General features: G+C 42.1%; 3 protein-coding genes across 6 annotated transcripts; 1 reads left to right on the top strand and 2 right to left on the bottom strand.

The window, feature by feature from the left end:
- The first annotated feature begins 486 nt into the window (after window positions 1–486).
- Window positions 487–3737, top strand: mrpl30 (mitochondrial ribosomal protein L30). Its single transcript, XM_034574937.1, has 5 exons — window positions 487–785; window positions 1637–1720; window positions 2324–2470; window positions 2818–2891; window positions 3222–3737. Exons 1-5 carry the CDS (start codon window positions 744–746, stop codon window positions 3352–3354), a joined length of 480 nt encoding a protein of 159 aa, XP_034430828.1. The 5' UTR covers window positions 487–743; the 3' UTR covers window positions 3355–3737.
- A 2943-nt stretch (window positions 3738–6680) lies between these two features.
- txndc9 (thioredoxin domain containing 9) lies at window positions 6681–10431 on the bottom strand. Of its 2 annotated transcripts, none has more exons than XM_034574935.1 (5): window positions 10332–10431; window positions 8313–8511; window positions 7992–8110; window positions 7293–7547; window positions 6681–7205 (listed from the first exon to the last, which is right to left on the bottom strand). In XM_034574935.1, exons 2-5 carry the CDS (start codon window positions 8484–8486, stop codon window positions 7085–7087), a joined length of 669 nt encoding a protein of 222 aa, XP_034430826.1. In that variant the 5' UTR covers window positions 8487–8511; window positions 10332–10431; the 3' UTR covers window positions 6681–7084. The 2 variants fall into 2 exon arrangements, with proteins under 2 accessions (XP_034430826.1, XP_034430827.1); XM_034574936.1 differs by having other exon boundaries at window positions 8313–8519; window positions 10339–10431.
- A 1449-nt stretch (window positions 10432–11880) lies between these two features.
- On the bottom strand, window positions 11881–23015 carry rev1 (REV1 DNA directed polymerase). 3 transcript variants are annotated; one of them, XM_034574918.1, is made up of 21 exons: window positions 22881–23015; window positions 21288–21363; window positions 20630–20762; window positions 19971–20139; window positions 19089–19595; window positions 18180–19009; window positions 17763–17861; window positions 17530–17646; window positions 17263–17389; window positions 16891–17019; window positions 16631–16785; window positions 16430–16549; window positions 16104–16324; window positions 15827–15999; window positions 15295–15724; window positions 14917–15216; window positions 14663–14759; window positions 14367–14569; window positions 14085–14235; window positions 13898–14000; window positions 11881–13693 (listed from the first exon to the last, which is right to left on the bottom strand). In XM_034574918.1, exons 2-21 carry the CDS (start codon window positions 21351–21353, stop codon window positions 13582–13584), a joined length of 4242 nt encoding a protein of 1413 aa, XP_034430809.1. In that variant the 5' UTR covers window positions 21354–21363; window positions 22881–23015; the 3' UTR covers window positions 11881–13581. The 3 variants fall into 3 exon arrangements, with proteins under 3 accessions (XP_034430809.1, XP_034430810.1, XP_034430811.1); XM_034574919.1 differs by having other exon boundaries at window positions 14373–14569; XM_034574920.1 differs by lacking the exons at window positions 20630–20762; window positions 21288–21363; window positions 22881–23015 and adding an exon at window positions 20247–20597.
- Window positions 23016–23214: the final 199 nt, after the last annotated feature.

Below are 23214 nucleotides of genomic sequence, written 5' to 3'. Positions count from 1 at the left end.
GAACACTGCAAAGTTGTATCAAACTTTATTTATATTTCACCTTTCAAATAAATCGATTCATAGTGTTTACAGGAGATTTAGAAAACATGGGTTGTCGTGAACTGAAAATTATTCACACGTTTGGATTTAGTGCATAGCAAATATAAACTAATTTAAAAAAATAACAAAAACATAAGATCACTACCTAAAATAATTATTTTTACTTTTATTAAAACAAAAATAAAATAAAGTATAAATAATAATAAATGCATAAAATTACAACACCCTCCATACACCCAGACTAAATAGGTGTGTATTTAATTTTACATTTTAATTTTTAAATCCCCTGGTTCAACAGACAATGTTTTAGATACAAATAAATTCAATAAGAAGTAAAATATATTTTTCGCACAGACTTTTTAATAGTTTATTGTTTCTCGGTTTAAAATATCAAATAAAGTGGGGTGGGAACTTTGTTCAAGTAACATTTGTCACGTCGGCGGATTTACACAGTAGCTCTTCGACACTTCCGGTTGTGCCGGTCATGGGGGATGAATCCAACGTGATCAAACTGAATCACCGCTATTTTCCAGCTCTTGGATAAATACTTAGAGAATATTTAGTGTATGTGATGTGAATATAGTCACAGTTGTGTGTTCGTTCATTTACTGCTGAGTTTAGTTGGGTGTTTTTGTGTTGTGGTGTCGTGGGGGGGACTGTAACCTTGATGCAGCTGGAGAAGAAGTAACTGTCCTGAAGAAAACATGGCAGGTGTTTGTCGTGGTTTGAGCTCCTTGTCAACAAAGGTAAGAACATCTTTATTATGTATATAACTAGAAACCGGACAATACCACAGCCGCATACTGGCACAATCAAATCACGTTTTAACTGTGTTTTATAAACCAGTACAGACCAAAAGATCAGCATCGTCTCATTACAGTACTATTCACAGAAGCCATTAAAGGTCCAGTGTGTAAGAGTTAGGTGAAAGGGATCTAATGGTGAAAATGGAATCAAAAGACAAGAACCAACTATTCCTGGCAGTATGTCTATTCTTTAAAAATACATATTCATATGGTGTTAAGTAAACCAGACATTCATCTTTAAAAATGTTGATGGATAACAGTGTTTGGCTCTTATAACATATTGTCCCCTTTAATAAAACACTATAACTTATTCCACACCTGCAGATATGATTCCTTTCAGTTATGTAGTGTGTTGACACATTTTTACCTTAACTCATTCTCTACATTCAGGTGTAGTTTGATCTAGAACCAAAGGCCAAGGCCACATTGGATGGATAACGGTGCCTTCGGGCCTTTTACATTTTCAGCAGAGATGATTTCCCAGCATACACATATTATGAAGGCAGATATGTATAGATTAATATTGATGAAGTATCCTATAATGTGTCTTTACTGTACCTCAGTGTTGATACCACACAGACATCTTAAATGTCATAAAATTATGCAAACTTAGTCCTGCGTACTGATTTTTAAATGAAACCAGAGATACTGTCCTGCAGTTTTTATTATCATATTGTTAAATGGTCCAAATGTACAAGTCATTGTATTTGTGTTCTTTACTATTACTGAGCAAAGCTGCCTTCAGCCTCTGTGTTTAACTTTGACTTGTCACTGTTTGTGTGTTTTTACAGATCCTGACACAAGCTGCACTTTCACCCCGCCCATGGTTTGTGTCTGCACGCAGCAAGTTTTACAAAGCAAGGATCCCAAAAGAGGTAATAATCAGGGGGCCATTTTATATCAAAATGACCAAAAAAGGGGCTCGATAGCCTGCCTATTCTGCCACCCCACTCAGCTTTCCCTCCATCCTCCATGATAAAGACCCACACAAACACATCGACTATCTGTCACAGTCAGATTGACCATCAGCAGCCCTGGGGGAAATTCTACCCGCTTCTATGGTCGGTGGCCATCCATAAAGATTTTACCATCTTCGGATGCCAGGCAGGATTCAGCGTGAACTCTGTAGATACCGGTTTAGCTGTGTGCGTTCACAAAACAATCATACAGTTCTCGACTGCAGGGGTGTTATCTCTCACCCCAACCCCTGAACAATCAGCTCCAAAAGTTCAACATCTGAGATACACTCCCAAATATTCAAAATTTGGTCAAAATCCATCCATGCCTTGTTTAGTTATTTTATTTGCGTGCACACACATATACACACACATGAACACACTCTGCAGCGTAGCACAGAGTAATGAAGCATGTATGAGAACCATAATAACTGCTTTGTTTTTCACTTCTAAACATTTAAATGACTTCTTCTTTGAATATTCCATGTTGTCAGTATTCAGCTTCTCTGTGTTTCTTTGCAGCTCTTTGTAGAGAGATCAAAAGAACATGAGAAATATGGAGGAGATCCAGACCAACCTCATAAACTGCACATAGTGACTCGAATCAAAAGTGTGATGCGGAGACCGTACTGGGAGAAAGAGATGGTGAAAGATCTGGGGCTTGAAAAGGTAAGTTAGACTTTTATCCCATTTCAGTTTGCCTCCTCTGCTTTAATGTTTAGTGACAACTAAAGCCTATCCTGTGATGATCAGCAGCGATCAAAACAATTTAATCAAAACCACCTCTAGCGAAGTTCCTGCTATAGTAGACGTCTCTAGTTCCACATAATGACAGATGCACAAACTCATGAGTTGAAATTAAAACCAGCCATGCTCTGGACAGGTAGTAATTTGAGAATAGAAAACTGATCTACTATAGAGGCACCAAGTATTTTTTAGGCAAATTTCTATTGAAAATGTAATGCTTTGATTTTTTTACTTGTTCACACCTTGTTCTCTCTTTGCTTTGTGTTTAGGCACACTTCCCTGTGATACACAAAAATACTCCTGCAGTTAACAACCGACTGAAATTTGTAAAGCACCTGGTGAGGTAAGGTTACTGTGCCAAAAGGGGGTGAAACACTTGTTTTGAATTAGGACATTAAAGCTGCTTTCAGAAGTGCACTGCACTCTGGACATTTCCCGGAATTTTTCCTGCCCCCCAGTAAAATTGTATAATAAATGTCCAAGTGAGCACACGTGTGGCTTAAGTCTCTGAACATCATCAAAGATTGCAGTAAAATAATATCTGATAAGTTGTGTTTCACGTGAAGATTTATTTATCCATTTGAGGTATTTGTTTGGTCATTGAAGGGACACATAAAGGCGACTGTTTGGATAATTTCCTGCCTTTCTGTCATGTGCTTCCTGGTTCATTCAGAATCCAGCCTCTGAAGACGCCCTATGGACTCCCTGCTGAACAGGACATGGCCGAGACTTTCATTAACAGCAAGGGAGAGCTGATTGTCCGTCGCCTCCTCCAACCCGTAGAACCCAAGGCCATTGAATCCTAGCCTTACTCTCACTAAGTGAATAATTCAGTTGTACATAAATATCATGTAAAGATGTGTCTCCATGTGTACCAGTTCAGATTCCACTTCTGGAAGGTAGCTGACTGTGGGTCTGCATAATAAAGCAGGAACACCACGATTATAAAGTGGACTGATCAATTTTGCTGTGTAAAATCTGTCTGTGTTGCCGGTTTGAATGGGTTCTTGATTTACTCAGTAAAGTTATTGGTTTGTTTAGTCTACTTATCAGTCTATGTCAGTTCAAATAGCACCATATTAATCACACATTTCCATGATAGTTTAGAAACGGGGGGTTGCTCATTTTCTATATAAAACACACTTTATACAAGCTAGAATTAAAGACCTTTAAAAAGGAAATACATGTATCTTTTTGATTTTGGTGTTTTTCTGTGTCACCTTCTCCACAATGGTTCTATTAACTTTCTTCAGACACCAGTTTAAGCTTTTTCACGTTTTCACATATTTCATATTACATTATACAATATCACACAATCCATGTATTCGCTCTAGCTTCTAATCCTTCAGGGGAGTGCGAGAGGCTGGAGCTGCTTAGCTGACATTGGCTAGGAAGCAGGGTGCACCCTGGGTAATCACAGATGAAGCCTGGAGACTGTTCCCACAACATGACTTTCCAGAAATAAATAGTCTGTTAAGCCCATAGTACCTCTGGAACATTCTAATGCCACTGTTCATTCATACGCGTATGACTCGTCTCAACTGTTGTATATTTTAATGTGGAGAACCATTGATCATGTGTTACCGCAGGCAGCTCCATTACATCATATTTACTAAAAAACTAAACATTTATTGAGAGTGTTTAACTTCTAAACACTAAGAAGTTTCACCTGTCCATTTGTTTGTAAGCAAGACCGATTCTTTATTTCCCTTTCTTGAAAACACAGATTTTTTCAACACTTTTGCCGTTTCCCCAAAGAATAATTCATGGATCCTGATGAAATAAAATCAGGTACATTAAGGGAACTGATATCTATGAGTGTGTGAAATTAGGTGCAGCTTGGATTTGAGGTGACTGTTTGGCTTTGGTGGAGGTAAATACACTATTGACTAGTGTCTATTTTTCTCGATGTGAGAAGCTCCTCCATTTTCCTTGAGCCTTGCAGTGTAGAACAGTGTCCAGCCACTGTACACTCAATATACAGTACGTGCTAAAAAACAGCGATCAGGATTCAAGACCCAGCTGAAGCGGACATCTCCAGGCTGTTTTTGACAGATCACCTGCTGCCCTGCTCTACCTGATGAGGCAGGACAATTTATATCTATGTCATTCTCATTCGTGTTCTCACAGTTTAATTAACTACAATCCAAACACGTCTGAATGTGCAAGGCCTTTGGTATCATTTACACCACTTAAGCTCTTTATATTTGTCTCAAGGCTTGCGTAGCTTTTCAAGGTGTATGAGAAGCAAACCTCAACCAACGTTAAGGACGCTCCTCTGATTTCACACAAGCATTTGTGACGAGCATCAGCGTATTTCAGTCGTCTCCAAAGTTGTTAGTGTGTTAGTGAGCGACTGAGAGACATTTGCGTTCTCACAAACAGCCCCTCCATAAATATTCATGGACTTCCTGTATGTCTAATAGCAGCGATGAAGTGAAAAAGCAATGACTTTTCAGATATACTCATTTCACTTTTGCTTGATAAATTAGTGAATGAATTGATCATCAGACCTGTGAACTGGCTTACCATTTACTAATGTTTTTGTCCCCATATTAAATGTATCAGTATATCTGTTGCTTTGTATCTTTACTGATAAATTACTACTGTTTAATAATTTACCTGAAGGTGGAACTTCTGTAGAAGTGGCAGACGGCATTCTTGCTTTCCTTCACCTCGCCGAAAAAGTCCTTCTCACTTGAGATTTCTCTGTACTCCCCATGGCCTTTAGACAACCACTCCTTAAAAACAGAGAACTAAGGTGAGTAACAGAGCAAGAGATCTCAAATAGCAGTTTAAATAATACATAAGAATTGAACTGTAATCTTTTCAGATACAAGATTATCCAACCACTCTTACAAATAAAGGTAAACAAAAATACTGATTGGATCAATTATATATACTATAATCAACGTTTGACTCATTTCTCCAGAGATGCCCTAACCTTGCTAGGAGAACAAGTTCATGCAAATTCCCATGTTCTCTGGCAGACTCGCATGGCAGTAGATATGTTGTACGTCGATAGAGGCGGTGTCTGTCATCTCTTCGGTGACATGTGCTGTACCTTCATTCCTAATAACACTGCCCCTGATGGTTCTTTCACTAACGCTCTGTCTAAATTGCAACTTCTGTCATATGAACTAAAAGGTAACGCAAGTGTAGGTGATATTGGATCCTGCTGGGATTCCATGTTTGGTAAGTGGAAGTCATTGTTCATCTCCGCGGCTATCGGGTTAGTCATCGCTATGACCCTTTTATCCCTGTGTGGTTGTTGCATTACTCCGTGTGTCAGAGGCCTTATCGTCAGGGCCATAGATAGATCCGTCTCCACTCAAATGATCAAAACCCCTGTCGATGAATATGCGCTGCTCTTACCCTCCCCTGAATTGCTCACTGATACTGATTCCGATGATGATCCTGTGTAAGCCAATTTCCTCAAACACCCTCCATGCTTGCTCAATTATTCAGTAAAGTATTTTATTTTTTCTTTCCACAAAAACAGCAGTTGCTTTCTTATCACCAGGTTAGTGATGTCCTAGATTGCATCTTAGTGAATTTCTGGGCCCGATGTTTGTTTTTTATATATACTGTTGTGATAATTTTATGATCAAAGGGAGGAATGTAATGGAAAATGTTACCAATATACCACACTTTATATTATCTCTGCTTATGTATGCTATTTCTGCTTGTGAAACTGTTAAGATGACATTAGAGCCACAAATCTGTCTCCCACCACCAAGAGCTCCAAGAGGCCTTCAGCATGTGTCTGTGTCTTATCTCCTGGGATTCTAATATTCACACACATAGATCTCACAACACATACAGTAGTTCTCACAACACAGTCAACACATAGTTCTCACACAAACACACACACACAGTTCAACTCTTCACACACAAATGTTTTCATTGTATCTGCATAAAAAGCATACGCCTGCAACTGTTTCTTTGTCATTCCCTCTGCAGAATGCTCATCGCACACTGTATGACTGTCTGATCTTCCTTGCAAGGAATAAAATCCTCTTAAAAGACTATTACTCTCGAATCTCTTTATTTCAGAAGTCTCCCCAGGTCAAATTTCCATCACAGTACCTAACACGGCCAAGGCCCAATACAAACTCACAGGCGCAGAGAATTCCTTTTACACTTTTTATTAACTCTGGATTGGTTGAGACTCTTGCTACAAGGAAATGCCACGCGTGAAAATGTGATCTGATGCTGAAAGATAATCATGGCACTCCAATGACTTACTCTCATTAATGGTTTCTGTTCTAACATGAGACACAGTTACAAGAAAACACATGAAATAAACAGGGGAAAAACTAAATGAGTACACCTGTAATTCAAGAGAAAACTTTCTGAATTCTGAAAGTAAAGACAACATCAACAGCAACACAGTGAGGCTAAGAGACATGTGATAGATGACTGGAGCAGTGGCTCAGTGAAACATATCCTCTACAATTTAATGCGGGCTGTCTGCTGGACATTTGATTTTTAAGATGTAGCCCCGAGAGAAAACCAGACGAGCATCAGCGCATTTCAGTCGTCTCCAGAATCAGAATCAGAGTCGTTACTTCGGCCTCTGATGGTTTTCTTCTCCACTTTCGTAATCTTTGAGCCGGACTTCTTCCCTGCTGTGGGGGCATCCATCAGGTTACCACTGGGACGGGAGAAAGAAACATTAGAGCAGAGTCACAGTGTAAGCTATGAAGGCCTTAATAGACTAAGGAGGGAGTCTGTGTCTCACCTGTAGTTAATAACACCTGAACAGCCAAGCCTCCACTCAAGTATCTCTGTGGAAAAGTCATCTGTGTTTCCCAGGTCAGTGAATCCAACCACGTAGTCCTTTGTTTTTCCATCTATCAGCAAAGCCAGAGTGGGAATGGTCTTGATGCGCAGCCTCTCCGTCAGAAATGGGGCCTTTTCTACATTCAGTTTGATAAATTTGGTCTCAACGTGTTTCTTTGCCAAGATGGTCAGATGTTTGTCGATGATCTTACATCTACATGTGAGGGAGAGAAAACAGACAAGTTCAGCAGCTTGATGACAACAACATACTGCCGCTACCAACATTCAAAACCAAAACTAAAGTTGTAGGAAAAGATCTAACATGTCATTATGTTAACAGAAATCGTAAAGAAGAAAACACCAGAAAGTTAGTGTGTTAGTGAGCAACTGAGAGACATTTGCGTTCTCACAAACAGCCCCTCCATAAGTATTCATGGACTTCCTGTATGTCTAATAGCAGCGATGAAGTGAAAAAGCAATGACTTTTCAGATATAAATACTCATTTCACTTTTGCTTGATAAATTACTGAATGAATTGATCATCAGACCTGTGAACTGGCTTACCATTTACTAATGTTTTTGTCCCCATATTAAATGTATCAGTATATCTGTTGCTTTGTATCTTTACTGATAAAATTACTACTGTTTAATAATTTACCTGAAGGTGGAACTTCTGTAGAAGTGGCAGACGGCATTCTTGCTTTCCTTCACCTCGCCAAAAAAGTCCTTCTCACTTGAGATTTCTCTGTACTCCCCATGGCCTTTAGACAACCACTCCTTAAAAACAGAGAACTAAGGTGAGTAACAGAGCAAGAGATCTCAAATAGCAGTTCAAATAATACATAAGATTTGAACTGTAATCTTTTCAGATATAAGATTATCCAACCACTCTTACAGATAATTGAATCTTCTTTCGGAGTGTTATGCAGCTAAATAGTACAATTCACAGTATCAGAGTTAAGTGACAACATCCACATACCTGCTTCTGTTTCTGGGCTTTTTTGAGTGCGTCCAACCGCCGTTCCTTCAGTCTATCCAATTCATCTTCATCCATTTCACTCAGTTTGCTCAACTGTGCATCCACCTGCTCCTCCATCAGCTTGGCCGACTGCTCCAAAACCGCTGATAAGATATCCATCTGTTGGTTGGCCATGGCTGCCTGCTCAGTGTAAAACCTTCACCGAATCTGCGTGAATAAAGAGCAGATACAGTGAGGAGCTTATCTGTGACTGTGGTTCTACTCTACTACTGACAACTGCCCCCAAACAGTGTGACAACAAAGGCAGCTGCCTTTACATATCAGTTGACAGTGGAAGTGCTTGAGCTTTGAGGTTGCCGTTACTGCATTTTGATAATTAGGGCCCGAGCACCGAACGGTGGGAGGCCCTATTGAAATTGTAAGGATTATTCTTATTATTGTAACCCAAATGAATTGGCTTTTTGAGGGCTTTAACATGCTCAACTTCTTACCAAACTTTGCAGAAAATTAGAAAGTGGTGAAAATGTACGTATTCTGGAGTCATTTGAAATGGGCGTGGAAAAATTGCTCAACAGCGCCCCCTGGTTTCCCTTCGACCGATCTTCACAAATCGTAGCCCAGGTGTATCGTGACCAGTCATACAAAAAAGTCTCAAGGGGCATTATGAAAAACGCAACAGGAAGCCCGCCATTTTGCATTTAGTGGCCATTTTCCACATTTTCCACATTTTTACTTTGATGTACTTGTTCCAGGGCTTTCATCAGATCAACTTCATATGGAGATGCGTGTCATCACAGCAAGATGGAGATAAAAACTAACTCAAAGATCGATTTTTCGTCACACGGTGTGACCGTGGCTAGGTTAAGCTTTCTAAATTGTCTTTGTCATATTTTGTGACTGTGACTTTAACTGGCCCTTAATGTAGGTCACAAAGAAGTTATTCTCATATTGTTTTAAATCTATTTTCCAGCTCCACAGTAAGCTTTTCCCTAATATACAAAATAACAGCATCAAGAGTCATAACACTACAAAGTTTGTTTTATTGTTGTTGTTGACATTACTACTATCATATGCGGAAGTGTTCCTTGTCGAAATATCATTTTGAGTGGATTTGCTAGCCACTACTAAAGAACAGGTTCTTCACCAACCGGAGATTCTAGATGAGGCACTTTACTTAAGATAAGATCATCTTTTATTAGTCCCACAATGGGGAAATTTGCAATCTTACAGCAGCAAGAGTCAAAAACAGTAATCAGTAAGAAATAAGTAACGTGCAATACTTAAATGTGAGGAAATATAAAAATATGAATGGAATAAAAAATAATATACAGAATATGCGCAGTGTGGGAAAATGTACAGTGAATGGATTGCACACGAACCACTGTGTTGCACCGACAGAATGAATATTGCACAGTTTACAAGTGTAGCCTCTGTGAATTATGCAGCTACTTGTCATTGTTGTCAAGAGGCTACTTGACAACAATGACAAGTAGCCTCTTTCTGCAGCGCTCACACACACCGAAGCCCACGTGTCAGGACGCCTGTGTTGTACAGTAAAAGGATCGGGGCTGACGTGACCCTCAGCAGAGAGAAACACTGAAAGACGAAGCCCGAGCAGCGTCTGTCAGGTGGACGCAAAACCACGGTAACGGGACACGCCTCGTTGCTGCCCCGGCTGTTCGCTTCGTTTCCCCGGGTAGTTATTGTAGCTGTTTCTTTACTGCATAATTCTCATTTGACTTCCCGTGTAGCTCATAAACACACGTCCCTCGACTGATATGTGTTGCCGGGTACAAAGACTAGCAAGTAGAACAAAGGGAAACAGCATGAACATAACACGCTACGCATTATTCTATTAGCATGCTACGCTAGTTAGCCACTGTTATCCACGCAAGTCTAGAAGTTGACACAGGCATGACGGGAAACTCCTCCATCGGCGTGTGAGACAGTGAGTCGGTGGCAATCTTTGGCGTCATGGTGGATAAAAGTGTTAATCATGGTTAAGTTGTCTTCGAACGATAATTACCTGGAGATATGACGGACGGCTGGTAGGTTGATGCGCGAGGTGCAAACAATCCTACCGGAAGTGACGCTGCGGGAGGACCGGATTGTGGGTAATACGTCTTACCCACATCCGGGTAATACGTATTGGTAAGTGCACGAACTATGTTTATTTATTACTGAAGATATTGATGAAAATGTTGTTTTACTTTGGAGGAATGTGTTGTTTGGTCTCATGGAAAGTAAAGTATGATAAATGATTAATCTTATTATAATGGACAGATTCTATATATATAAATATTTTATATATATCTATATCGATATATAGATATATCTCTATATATATGGAATCTGTCCATTTATAATAAATGTCCATTTACAGGTAAGAAATCATGCTTCACTGCCTTTCACAGTGAGTTCAGACAATACATTTACTCTCGCAAATTTCTCCCCCTAGCGATAATGGTTTTTTTTTTTTTAGAGCACTTCTTTCTACTCCTACTTTTTTTTCACAAATATGTACATGTTCTGTGCATATAAGTTGTTTCATTATGTGAAAAATAAAGTTACAATTTAAAAAGTAAATTCCTAAGTTCAGGAGCATTTCAAGGGATTTTTGGGGCCTGCAGGCAAAAGGGACCTGGGGGGCCCTACATCGGATCAAATCTCCCAAGAAATACACAATATCAAACCAGATGATTCCAATATTGAAATAATCATCTTATCTAAATTATGAACAAAGTGAGTACATACTGTGCATTCACATAAATAATAGTCAAGTCGTAAGGATTTAAGTGCAAACCCCCACAACAATTCCATGCACACCGTACAAAAGCATTTAGACATTGTAGTCTTAAAGGTCCAGTGTGTAAGATTTAGGTGAAAGGGATCTATTGACAGAAATTTAAGTTTGGAAGGGGAGAATGAGGTCAGGGGTGTTCAGCTGCACCATGCAACCTGACCACTTTATGTCACTAAATTCTACACAATGCAACTTTAAAGGTCCAGTTGGTTTTCTGAAACTTTTTTTATTTGTTTAAATCCTCTACACATCCCGATCAATAAATACTGTTGTCTGAAAGAGAAGAAAAGCCGCAGTCTGTGGCCCTCGCTGTATTAAACACGACCAATCACTTCATTCGGATTGGCTGGTGTACCTGTCCGTCACTAACCAAGCTTCCTGCTTGCGTGCCATCTTTTATGAGTACTTGCTAAACAACAAGAGTGAACATGAAAATTATTTTAAATGTTTTAAAAGAGCGCAATCTAAATACTGCATTTGTATTTGGCTTTATAAATTACTGAATCAACAAGACAAGCCTGTTTACACCAAAATTCCCATAGTTTTTACCAATTTCTTTAACCTGTTTCCAGGGCTGATTTAAATTTGTGGAAACTTCAACTAAAGTATGGACATTTCTTGTCTTCTAATTTCCGTTGCTTCTGTCCGATAAGTCTGGCTGTGAGTGCTTTTGTATACCTTCTGAATACTTTCTACTTAAACACAGAATAAGCTCGTGGACATCCTAGTTTGTTGAATGCTTCAAAAACTGACAAAGACAAATTCTTTATTACAGAGTTTACAGTTTATTACCAAGATTTAGAAAAACTTACAAACAGGTTCACAGCTTAAGGTCGTCAGGCACAAGCCAGTTCAGAGAAGACAAGACTGGCCGAGTTGAACTCCTGGCCATTCCCTTCTGGAAAGATATGACAGGTGAAGAGAAGCAACATCTTGAAAATGAGCGAGTGGACACTTGCACATTATGAATTACATTCATTTCAACTAGTTTAAAAAAAGAAACATGACAGCTTGATTTGGTTTGCATATAGGGAAACAGCTTTAAACGAACTTATGCAACCACACACATAGTGTCTCGCTTGGTGAGATCACAAGGCCAGCCGACCGCATCTGCCGATTACCTGTGATCACCATCATCGCCGTGATAACAGTTCAATTTAAAGAAATACAATGATGTAGCCACATATTTCTCCAGCAAAGTGAAGTTACAGAAGATCACACCTCCCGTTCCCATGCAAATCCAGCATTATTTTGATATTCAGATTTATGAAACTAGTGAAAACAGATTGAAAAACCAAGATTTACTCCCAAGTACAAAGCGAATATGAAACGTCACATTATTTCGAAGGGACATCTTACTTGTTAGTGAAAAAAAGAGATGCATAGGCTACTTATTGATTGCCATAACCCCAGTCCTCCGGAATCAGAGTGCTACTGAGAATCAACAGTTAACCTCACATGAAGTGCTTTGGCCAGGTTCTGATTTCCAGGTTGGAACATGTACAAACGAATAAAGAGTGAGAAGATTTACAATTTAAAGACAGTTACTAAGAATTCACTACATGTAAACAATACAAGAGGTAAGCCCTCTACATACATCTTTTCTTTTAAAACTTTAAACAAGGATCTTTCAAAACATTATTTACATTTTATAATAACAGGTTTTGGCACTTTTTGCAACAAACAAGAAAGAGAAAAACATACTACTGCTTGTACCAGAGTCTATTTCGTTTTTTTACGACACAGCAGTAGTGGATACTTCACAGTTCGGTGTTGATCGCATCGAACACCAAAGAAACATAAATGAAATATAGGAGAATTTTGATATCTGAGCAGTGCTACAAGTCGAAAATTGCTAAAATGTGATTTGTGTTGAAACATGATGATTATGTCATTATTTTAAACCTGGACTGACTGAATTCACCTTAAAATGCATCTGAGGGACACAATTTATTCCTTTAGAGAAATAGGGGAAGTCGCCTGCTGTATCAGATGGAAAATACTTACCAGGGAAATTAAAACGTTCCAGGTCTCGTTTGAACTGAGTTTGTAAGAAATAAGTACTGCCAGCAGAAATCTTACCATAAAATTTCTCATGCCTATGGAACTGATTGTTGGGGATAGAAAGACCTTTCTACGGAAAACAAGGAATTTTCAAAAACCGCTACAATTAGCACTGTTCTGGGTTTTTCATTTCTTCAATAAGAACATTACCAGTCCTTCAGATTATGTAACATGTCTCTTTTAGAGCAATAATACAATGTACTGTACATACGTTCATTAAATACTGTCATGGGTCTCATACTTTGTGTTTGTGAGGCCATTACATGGCAGATGTGGCAGTGGCGTCACAATTGAGGAGGTGTCAAAATCTGTGCTGCAGATGTCTTCGTCAAATGTCTTCGTCAAAGTAGCGAAACAAAATGTGGTGAAGGTAACACAGTGAAATCAGATTCCCCTCGTTCTTCATGCTATCTTCAGGGTGCTACCATAGGCCTGGTGCACAACCACCTGCACGTTGTCCAGGATAAAGTCAAAAGCCATACACCAGACGGACTCCACCGACTGCTGCATGAGTCTGCAAAGAACAGATCAACATGCAACATAAAGAATCAGAATCAAAGCTCTGTTTGTCACTCTAAATGTGGGTCGCATATCTCAAGAACCGTTCATCTTGTTGGCTTCATACTTGTGTGATAAGGGCCCAAAGAAGTGCAGTGTTGAATTTTGTGCGATTTGGAGTGACGAGCAGCAGGTGTAGGAATGGAGAATGTTAGCTCACCTTTTCATATATTTCATAACCAAATCCAGCATCTCCAGATCTTTGTCCTCGATCAGATCAGTGCAGTATTTCACCACCTGCAGGATGTCCTCCTCCATGGGTTCTAAGAAACAGGAAGTAGCGATTATTTCTGCAATACCACAACCAATGTGTTGGCACTGCTACAGAGCTGCACTCGTCCGTCTACCTGTTATGGAGGTGACCCATTCCCGTAGGAGGGTTTTAATATCCGTCAGGTCACAGGCTCCAGCCAATGCAGGTGCAGGACGAGGGATGAATTTGGTCAGAGACTCTGGGATGTCTGGTTTTGAGGGGGATGCGGAGGGAACATTTTCAGTCTGGGAAGAGAAAACAGATGTGAACTGGAGAGATAAGTTAAATTACGAACTTCCATAAACCGTCCATCCTCGCACACACCACTAGAGAAAACAAGACCTTAATCTTCATGTATGAAACCATATAGACTCACCTTTACTATGTTTGATCCCCGTGATGTTGTAAGAGGTGGCAGGGTTTTAGCAGGGCTGTTTGTTGTGTGACGCCTCTTCGTAGGAGAAGGTCCTTTTTTAACCGGACTCGCTGCATTTTTTCTCTTGTAGCGCCGCTTCATACGACCGAGGCTGGTCCCTGCTCCCGACTGTTTGAGCTGCAGCAGTGGGTTCTTCTGCTCCACTGCAGAAAAACATAGAGGACCAAAATGAGGTGTATATGCATTATGATGAAGTAGAAGACATTCCTGGGCAACTAAATCACCTGGGCACTTACACATTTTTGTCTGAGGTTGGATAGTTATGCGGTTATAGGCAGACTTCAGTTCTTCCTGAAGCTCTTTGGGAAGGGCAGCGAAAACATCTGGATCAACCTGCAGCCAGAGATTCAAGAGATTGCTTGAAGCAGAGAGTGGAGGTTGGCTCCATCAGTGAGGAAAGCACTCAGTAATGTGGTGGTGGGAGGCGTTTTGTTTTGTTGCCATACAGTGAAACACGACAGCGGTCATGCTCCAGAAACTGCATTCCTACCTGTGAGAAGTTTGGTAGTTCCAGTACAATTCCCGGAGTGTCTGGCTGGTTTGGAATCTGCAGAACCAAGGTCCCGAAAGGTGGGGCGTTCAGTGCAGGTCCAGAGGCAGGAGGACGAGGAGGTGAGGTCGGACACGTCTTCAGAGAGGCGGACTGAGGAGGAGGAGGAGGAGGAGGAGGAGCAGACGTCTGTGGACTCGGTGAACGATGATTGTTTGGTCTCCTGTCCCGATGACTCCACGACTGCTCCACTTGCTCCCTCAGCTCTGCAGGCAGGGCCTCCAACACAGAACGGTCCACCTTGGCATTCATAAAGAGACAGACTGTTGAAACTGTATCACTGATCGACTGAATCAGATATATCCGCCAAGCCCTTACCTGTGAAGGGGAGGGGATTTCGATACTGAAGTTGAGACGTGCTCGAGGATTCTTCGGAGTTCGTGCCTGCTGGTCTTTGCTTGTCCCTGGGACCGGCTCAGGAGGAGACAGAGGATGTGGAGTGGAGCCAGATGATGAGGCTGCTGTCTCAGTCTTTTCCTGTTCAATGCCGTTGTCTGCAGCACCTACAACCCGAGACGAACCTCTGTTGTGGGCTCGAGCACTTCCTTGACCGAGTAACAGCTCTTTGATGGAGCGTGTCCGCTGGCCTGTGGAGTCCTTAGGGACAGAGTGATTTCCCTCAAGGAGCTGGACCTGGATGCCGACTCCTCTCAGGTCCTGAACCTGCAGCTTCATGGCATGAAACAGCTTCATGACTGCAGTGGCGATCAGCTGACCACTGTCGGTGCATTGAGGGAGCATCACAGTCCTGGCAGCAGGAAACAGATAAAAATCACCAGGATAATAGAATAGACAATAAAAAGAGGATGTTATCAATCCTTTATAACATACAGGGATGACAGCCTCTTACCTGGCCAGGTTATCACAGATGCCATGACCACCATATTTAGCCGACTCCAGTGGAGCTCCAACCTTGCGAACCATGACCTTGAGCGTAACTCTGCGACCCCGCAGCCCTGCTTCTTGTAAACGTCTTTGAACCTCCATGGACAAGTTATTCAGGAAACTCTCTGCCTCATCAATCTGGTGAGAGGGAAGAACCAGAGAGTTACAGAGAGACAGGGAGGAAATGAAGGATGATAAAAATAGAAGAAGAGAAGGCACAGGAGGGACATTGAAGGTCTAACCCTTGTAAAGCGAATGTTGTAGTTCATCTCCGCCGAGACAGACTTTCTTTCCTTTTCGTAGCGGACGGGCCGATCATCCAGGCCTCTGCAGAAACGGAACAGGGTCTGTCCGGTCCGGGGTCCAAACTTCTTCTGCAGCTGAGACAGAGACAACTGCTGGAGGTCCCCACATGACCTCACGGACATAGCAGCCAACTTTCTGCCCATAACAGGCCCAACACCTGGAGAGACGAAGTTAAATTAACCCTGTGGTCACATGTTAACACACAAAAGCAAATAGACTGTAGATTGATGGATATGACCAGCAGGTGGTGCTGTATATCTACCTGGTAAGCTGGTTACTGGCAAGTCCCTGATAAAATCATCCACTTTTTCAGACTTTAAGAAGTACTGCCCGTCCGGCTTGGCCTTTCGCGTCGCCAACCGAGCCAACAGGATGTTGGAGCCTGAACAGATGAGCGTTCAGTTTAGAATTTTTTAAATCACACCTTTTTGGGCTTTTTTTAACAGTATAAAGATAAACTCACCCATGCCCACTGAGGCGCAGCATCCTGACTTCTCCTTGATGTCGGCTCTAATAGCTTCAGCAAGATCATCCGCGTTGACGCCCAACTCAGTCAGCAGAGCAGAACCGTCTATCAACACTTCATCGCAGCTCAGAGCCTCAATGTCATGGGTGTAACTGCAAAGAACAAACGAGTGAGGTGGTGAGCGCTGAGCTTTATGGTCGTTTTACTTGCAAACGACAGAGAAGTGAGTGAAAAACAGATGAGGGAGTTGCTCTTACCTAGCCAGAGTCTCATACATGCTGAGAGCCACCTCTTTATAAGCCTCAAAATCATACGGGACGGCCTGCAGCAAGGGGCACAACTGTTTCGCTTTGCCAAAAAACATCCCGTTCCTCACGCCCGCCTGTCTGCGAGAGGAAACAGATTTACATTCAACTCAGTCAGGGATTGAAGCCAAAAAAATAAACTCATGACCGAGACTTACATGCTGATTATTATTCATTTCTTTATTAAACATCTGTGTAGCATATATGGAAAATGGAAATATGCTTTCAGTGTATTTTTAATCAATCGACAAATGGAGATATTCCTGCTTAGTACAAAACATATCTGTGCAATGAGGTGCATGCGATTGTGAGTTGAAATCTTACCTCGCCTCATAACTACAAGATGCAATCTCTGCCATAGACATAACAGCAACATCCTGGTCCACTCCGTTGGCATGTGACTCAGGACTCTGTTGTGATGGAGTTCTATGTAGATCCTCATCACTTATCTCTGAGAGAGATACATTTTGTCCAGCAGGTTACAATACAGTAAAACATGTGCAGGGAAATGCAGGAAATACACTGAGCCAGGGCTGTGATAATCAAAGTCGTGTTTCTTCAGGACAAACAGGTGGAGTGTGACAGTCTCACCTGTTGTAGGAAGAGTGTGTTTCCTCTGGTAGTACTGCTGCTCCAGCTGAGGGTTGGCCCCTGGTCTAAGGGGCACTCTGGCCTGTCCACGGTTACTGGTCACAGCGACAGGCTTTCCTGCAAGAAAAGCACCAAATCAACCAGGGGAGCTCACTTTACATGTGACACTATTCTTTCTAGCAGGAGCCTATGTTATATATAAACGAAGTCAACGTTTAAACAGAAAGAGGTACCTTTGAGGTCCGGTCGATGTCGGATCCCCACAGACACAAAGAAACAATCCATGTCCACGTGAAGGATACAAGATTTAACAATTGGGGCTGCTGATGTACCTGAAACACACACATACCGGATCACCATTGGAGTTTTCCAAATCATAAAAAAACAATTCAGCGTCTAGAGGTGCCAAATGTATCCCAAATAATCTGGATGGACAGAAATCAGGCATCAAGAGTCATGAGTGGTTACCTCATTAATTAACCTGGGACACTGATATTACAAATATTTGAGATGGTGAAGAGAGCACGTAAAGATACTGGTCTCTGTATATGTGATGATGAGAGACAACAGAGGTCTGCATAGTCATCCTTATCAAAAAATAACAAGAAAAATCTGCCTGCTTTTTACATAGAGGAAAATAAGTGACTCACCTTGACTGTCTGAAGAGCGCAGTGCCACACATTTCCTTAGTCGCTCTTTCCCTGGAAAGGAGGCGCCCCCTGCTGCTTTTCGTTTGCTGTGCAGTTCATTGACATACTCGGAGAAGCCGGTCCTCCACGTGGAGATCTGGTGTAAACGTGAGTGAGAGTAGAACTCGGAGATCAAATCATTCGTCTTTGCCTGCAGCTGAGGTGAAGACTTTGACGCCGACGAGGATGATGATGGCGGCTTCTCAGTGATGGTTGTATTGAAAGATGCAGGATCTGATGAAAAGGCATTGTGGTGACTTCCGTTCAGTCGAACAAGTGAATGTGAAAGAGAGTGAGATGCGGAGGATAGATGAGTCTTTTCAGGGGGTGAATCCACCTGAAGGGATGGCTGAAGCTGTTTTGGGATTAGGTGGCTTTCGGTGGCTTTTATAGCCTCCTGGTAGGAGGGTGGTGGTGGTTTATGTCTCTGCTCGTTGGCTGCTTGAGAGCTGGACTCCTCCAAACAGACAGGCCACTGGTCAGATTGCTTCGGAGGACTGTGGGGAAACTCATACGGGTCGGGTTTGGGCTGACACTGCACCGGAGGATTCTGAGGTTTAATATCAGGACTCTGGACTCTGTAGTCAGGCAGTTCCTCGTCGACAGAGGGGTCGTCTGAAACAGGAGACAGGTCCTCTGGCTTTAAGGCACCATTAACATGATGAACGTGTCCATTGGTCAGGGGCACTTGCTTTACCGCCTGTGGGTAAAGATCTTTGCCACACTGTTGCATTTTGTTCATTTTGGAATGGCTCATTATCACATCTGCTGAGGTCTGCAAGGATCCATTTCTGTAAGACAAAGAGGTGATTAGTTGATGTTCACATTTAATGGGGAAACTATTTAATTTAAAATGAACAAAATACTCACACTTTTAAGTCCACTTCCTTGCAGCCGCTCTGGCAGGTGTTGCTCTGAGGTTGCTGTTGGCCGGCTCTCTGGTTGCTGAGACAACGGTGAGGTGTCTGAAGAGGAGACTGTGGGGGCTTTGTGCTGCTTGGGTTTAACATTGAGTGGGTGTGTAAAGGGCTTCTGTGACTGGGGTCTATATTGAGGTGACTGGACGCTAAGTGACTTGGCTGGGGGTTCATGAGGAAAGCTGCAGAGCTGCGCTGGAGGGACTGAGGTTGGCTGTGGCTGGGTGTTGGGTTGGCTTCATTCTGGTAGCTGGATGAGGGGTGGTCATGTTTGGGAGCAGAGTGTTGTACGCTGTGCTGCGGCAGGTGGAGCTTTTGATTGACGCTGGGCTGCAGCGGCCCGTTGCTCGGCCCTGCGATCTCTGAGATCTGGCGCAGCGTCATGCCAGGGAAGAGTGGGCCTTTCTGTTTGGTGTACAGCTGGTACTGCAGGTACGGCAGGAGATGCCCAGCCTTCACACTGTTTTACACAAAAGACAAAATAAATACAGAGATTTGTAATCATCTATCTGTGATTCAATATTAATAAACTTTAAATAAACAGGCAAACAGCACCTTGAAGTCAGTGGTTGAACATGTCTCCTTCTACATATTCAGTTAATCTACAGCCGTGATCGGCAACTGGAGTTTGTCTGTCTGTCTCTCAGATCAACTTGATAATTAGATTTTTTTATTTCAAAGGTCACTTTTGCCATTTCAGAGAGACAGCTTCAACCAGTACCACAGACCAACCCAACAGCCCATTCAAAACAGGTTTAGAACCGGCACTGCACTTGTGTTGTAAAATATAAATAATCATATGTGAACCCATGAAATAAATACATATAATAAATACCTGTCCATAATCCACTGCGGCCTAATGATCTTCTCCCCTTTGAGCTCCTGGATTTTATTGTTTGGCAAGTTGTTGGCGATGATGTGTGTGGTCTTGGAGCGTGAGTAGTAGACGTGGAACTGGCCTCCGTGCAGCATCATCAGTCTGCGCAGCTCATCCGCACTTGGGTCTGCTCGCAAATAACAAGAAACAAAACACTAAGAGGAAAAGAGAAGCAAGAAAAAGATAATGCAGCTCACAAATACAGCCATTAGCTTATAATTTAGGCCCACACACCTGCAGCATCTCAACACACATTTTCTTGTCAGGCTGTGCCACTTTCTCATTTCAAAGTGTCAACGTGCATCAACAACCAAGAAAAACAGCAATTTCATCACGGTCACTCCTCAGATCCGCTCGTCCCGGCTGCTGAGTCTTGATGTCTTCTATTTGTATGATTAGTCCAGTGTGTGCTGCGCGTGTCAACTGACGCACCTCAAAAGGACGTGCGCTTGTGTATTCGATATTCTGATATCAGACACTCCTCTGGGACAGTCATGGCAAACATTTACATTGCTGCTCTTTCCTTCATACTTTGAAGCATTGACTGAGGAAATTATGAGGAGATGAAGACACACAAACTTGAGTCATGTAAAGTTATGTATGTAGCAAAGTGTTACCTGTGTAGCCATTAACATAAATGGCCACTCCGCTGAAGATGTTGGAGCATATGCCTTGCTTCTGTTTTTCCCTGGGGGCGTCACGCTTAAACTGCTCGTCCAGCTTGGAGACTTTGGCCGCCATGTAGCCGCCCTGCACACGAGAAGGAGAGCGGTGACAGAAGGTCAATCTCATTCATATTATTCACACCTGCATGTGCAGAGGCCCAGCGCTCCAACTGTCACATATGGAATTTAAGCACATCCAACCTTTGAATAAGGTATTGATGATTGTTGCTGGGGTGAGAAGACATGATTGACAGCTGAGAACGACTCAGGATTGGTCGAGGACATGTATTGACAGGACCTCGCCACTACCCCGCGATCAATGTCGTGCAGACTCCGGCTACAAATGCGCAAGATGGCAGCGTGTTGGGGATATTTTAGCTTCATTTCTCAATACGTTGGCCATCTTATACGTACAGTACAAGGTTTACATGTGGATGTGTGGATTCAACATAACAGAAGGCAGGTGGAATAATAAAGTAAGGTGATTTAAATCCAGTTTGCAGTAAGCTACAATATAAATACCTTTTATACCCACTGCATAATCTTTTTTATCTCATACAGAGGTCATTTTCTGTCCATTGTTGGTGATGATGAACTGAGCGACACTCACCCTTTCAGCCCAACCATTGTCACCACTGGCGTTGGCTTTCTTCTTCGTCCATACATCTCGACTCATACTGAGTTACCTGAAGACACAGGAGGAGCCAAGTGAGCAAAACTGAATCATACAAGACAGATCATCAGAATACACACAGTGCTTCATTAACTTAGCAGGTTATTATGAATGTTATGATGCATACAAAGAACTGAACGTACATCCTGACATGATCCCGGAGTCAGTTAGTAGTTAGAAAGTGCAGGACTAAAAACCCTCTGTGATCTCATTAGCCTGGCTTTAGATCAGGTATGGTTTATAAACATTACCTGTTAATATGATTATGATTTCATCCCATTCTATATAGTTATTTGTTCCATTTAATGAATCTATATTTTAATATTGTTATTACAGCTTTTCAAATCTCTTGAATGGCATTTCATTGTCAGCATATTTATTTGTTTTACCTTATTCTTGGCTGATCAGTCAATAGTATAAAAGCACTTTGAGTTGTATGAAAGGTGCTTTACATGGACCTGTTCATAAAGTTTTTATTAATTTAATAACCAACTTCTTTATTTCTTTTGATGTTCTGCCATTATCGCAAGTTCTCCGGAGTATCGTGAGTAACTTGCTGATCTCGTCTCGCGAGAACTTGCAGTAAGTACTGCGGGAGGAGGACAACAGCAACATTTAGACTAAAAATATGGTATAAATTACGCCATTTCGGGTAGAATTTGAATGTCGGGGCTTACGGACACTTGGATGACACGTCAGGAGCAGTATGGAGGTATTTTATGTTTTCTTTCTGTAGGTATTTTATGTTTGAAGAATCGCTCGCCATTTACTTCTATTGTTTTGGATTTGGCTGCAACACTGTTTACCCCTGAAACTCCCAAAGTGTTTTGTGGACTCATACACTGCACCCACCCCTCCATCTGCACAGTGGTGAGTAGATAATGAGTGAATTTTCATTTTTGGGTGAACTATCCCTTTATGATAGGGCTGAGCGATAAAACAGTAACAATAATTAAAATATCGCAATACATATATCGCAATTTCGTCTATAACAATAAAACACAAGTTGTTCTTTGTTGAGTACAACCTTCCCTCAGGTGCATCAACTTCAATAAAAACATTGGTTTGACATGTATCGTGATAATTATCGATATCGAACATTCTTGGCCATATTGTCAAGCAACATAAAGCTTGTGATATTGCCTTGCAGGAGGGGGGGGGGTTATTTAAGTGTCCAAGGGCATGTCCGGGCAGCTCCTCCGCCACTGACAGCTCTGCACTGTTACACCACAGCCCCATGTGGCACTTTTGTCTCCTCACATCTCTACGTGCTAACATTAGCTCGGCTGGTTAACCATGCGCGTCGCTGCGCCACGATACGACGGTAACATCGACACTGTTTCACATCTGCAGGAAAAAGAAAAAAGGAAAAACACACGAGTCCCAGTGTGTTGGACGATGCAGCCAAACGAGCTGCACAACAATGGACCGGGCGGAGAGACAGTGGAACTTCGGCGCCTTGTTGTTCCGTCACATTTTGTAAACAAACAAAGTGTCTGTTCGTAAACACTTGTTGGTTTATGTATCTACCTTTGTTCCTGTCACAGCGGGTTGTTGTCCACACTTCTCCCTGCAGATACGAGTCAGCACAGCCGTCGTGCGCGCTCCGATCAGACGAGGAAAGAGCCACGAGCGAAGCCGAAAGGAAGCAAAAAGAAGAAGGAGCGGGATCCTCCGGACGCTTCGCTCCGCTGCTCCGGCTCGACCTGCTCCACGGATCCGCTTCAGACGACCTGAGATCCCCTCACTCTGTCACGCTGCCTCGCCATGTCTGCTCCTCAACATTTTCTCTCCCCCTCCCTGTCCTCTCCATTTCCACCGCCTCATCTGTTCCCCCCTCTGCTCCCACACGTCAAGCACAAGG

The sequence above is a fragment of the Hippoglossus hippoglossus genome, chromosome 21 (assembly GCF_009819705.1).
Source record: "Hippoglossus hippoglossus isolate fHipHip1 chromosome 21, fHipHip1.pri, whole genome shotgun sequence".
Classification (NCBI taxonomy): Eukaryota; Metazoa; Chordata; class Actinopteri; order Pleuronectiformes; family Pleuronectidae; genus Hippoglossus; species Hippoglossus hippoglossus.
This window is presented reverse-complemented; position numbering and strand designations above follow the sequence as displayed.